This window comes from Nicotiana attenuata, unplaced genomic scaffold (genome assembly GCF_001879085.1).
Source record: "Nicotiana attenuata strain UT unplaced genomic scaffold, NIATTr2, whole genome shotgun sequence".
Classification (NCBI taxonomy): domain Eukaryota; kingdom Viridiplantae; phylum Streptophyta; class Magnoliopsida; order Solanales; family Solanaceae; genus Nicotiana; species Nicotiana attenuata.
This window is the reverse complement of record NW_017677658.1, coordinates 14,192-15,171: the sequence shown is the minus strand read 5'-3', so window position 1 is coordinate 15,171 and position 980 is coordinate 14,192. Positions and strand designations below refer to the sequence as shown.

Below are 980 nucleotides of genomic sequence, written 5' to 3'. Positions count from 1 at the left end.
AAGTAGGCGTTTGGACAAGAATTTCAAATTATTTTTTTCAAATTTGGAATTTCACTAAAATCTGAATTGAAGATGAAGTTGTGTTTGCTTATAATTTTTGCAATATATTCGGATGTCTTTTTTTCAACATATTTTGCAACTAAAAATTAGCAACCTTCTCATTTTCAATTGAAAAACTGGTTCTCACCAGTTTTTTCAAATTTTGAAAATACATTTTCAAAGGAGATTGGAATAATTGTAAGATTTTGATAATCAAACACTGTTTCAAAAAAAGATCTAATTATCTCGAAATTGGGCCATTCTTTCTCGAGAGAGGCCGGCGCCTTTTCTCATTCCAATGGTCTTCTACTTGTAGTCGACTGCTCTATGAGTTAGCTCAACAAACGTAAAAGTCAATTGTTACCGACAAGGACGAGGTGGCGCGGCGGAGACTTTCAAACGACAAAGAGGGCAAGAATCACATATAGAGAGCCATTTGGTAATGCAATTTACATGAAAAATATGGCCACAAGGGACTTGTTTGCCATTATCAACACCTTTTTGAAACCCTTCCATGCATACTATACAAAGGCCAACTTCATAATTTATAACCATAGGAAATTCTTGAACTTGAATCTCATCCTCGTCGGAAAGCGTCGAACACCGCGGCGCCTCAGCCGTGCTGTCCGGAATTCCCACCACCGTTAAAGCCAAATCGAGATCAAAATCTTTATCCATATTGGAAATCTGTAACTGATGACTGATTCTATTACTAGTTGTCTATATATAGATGCAATAAACCCACCATCATGCTATACTTCTTTGGGTTGGTAGGACAACCACCTTAGTGTCATGAATTTGTCTTTCTAGTTTTTTTTTATATTAAGGGAGCAGTGGCGTAACAGGTAAAAGTTGTTGTATGTGACCAGGAGGTTACGGGTTCGAGCAGTAGAAATAGTCTCTTGCAAAAATACAGGGTAAGATTGCGTATATTACTCTTC

The 980-nt window shown here is 36.9% G+C and overlaps 1 protein-coding gene across 1 annotated transcript; it reads right to left on the bottom strand.

Moving 5' to 3' along the window:
- Positions 1–399: 399 nt before the first annotated feature.
- LOC109221457 (E3 ubiquitin-protein ligase RING1-like) lies at positions 400–717 on the bottom strand. Its single transcript, XM_019385941.1, has one exon. It carries the CDS (start codon positions 715–717, stop codon positions 400–402), a length of 318 nt encoding a protein of 105 aa, XP_019241486.1.
- Positions 718–980: the final 263 nt, after the last annotated feature.

Bases quoted from the DNA above. Each gene is read 5' to 3' on its own strand.
- LOC109221457 (XM_019385941.1), bottom strand. From the start codon at position 717: ATGGATAAAGATTTTGATCTCGATTTGGCTTTAACGGTGGTGGGAATT.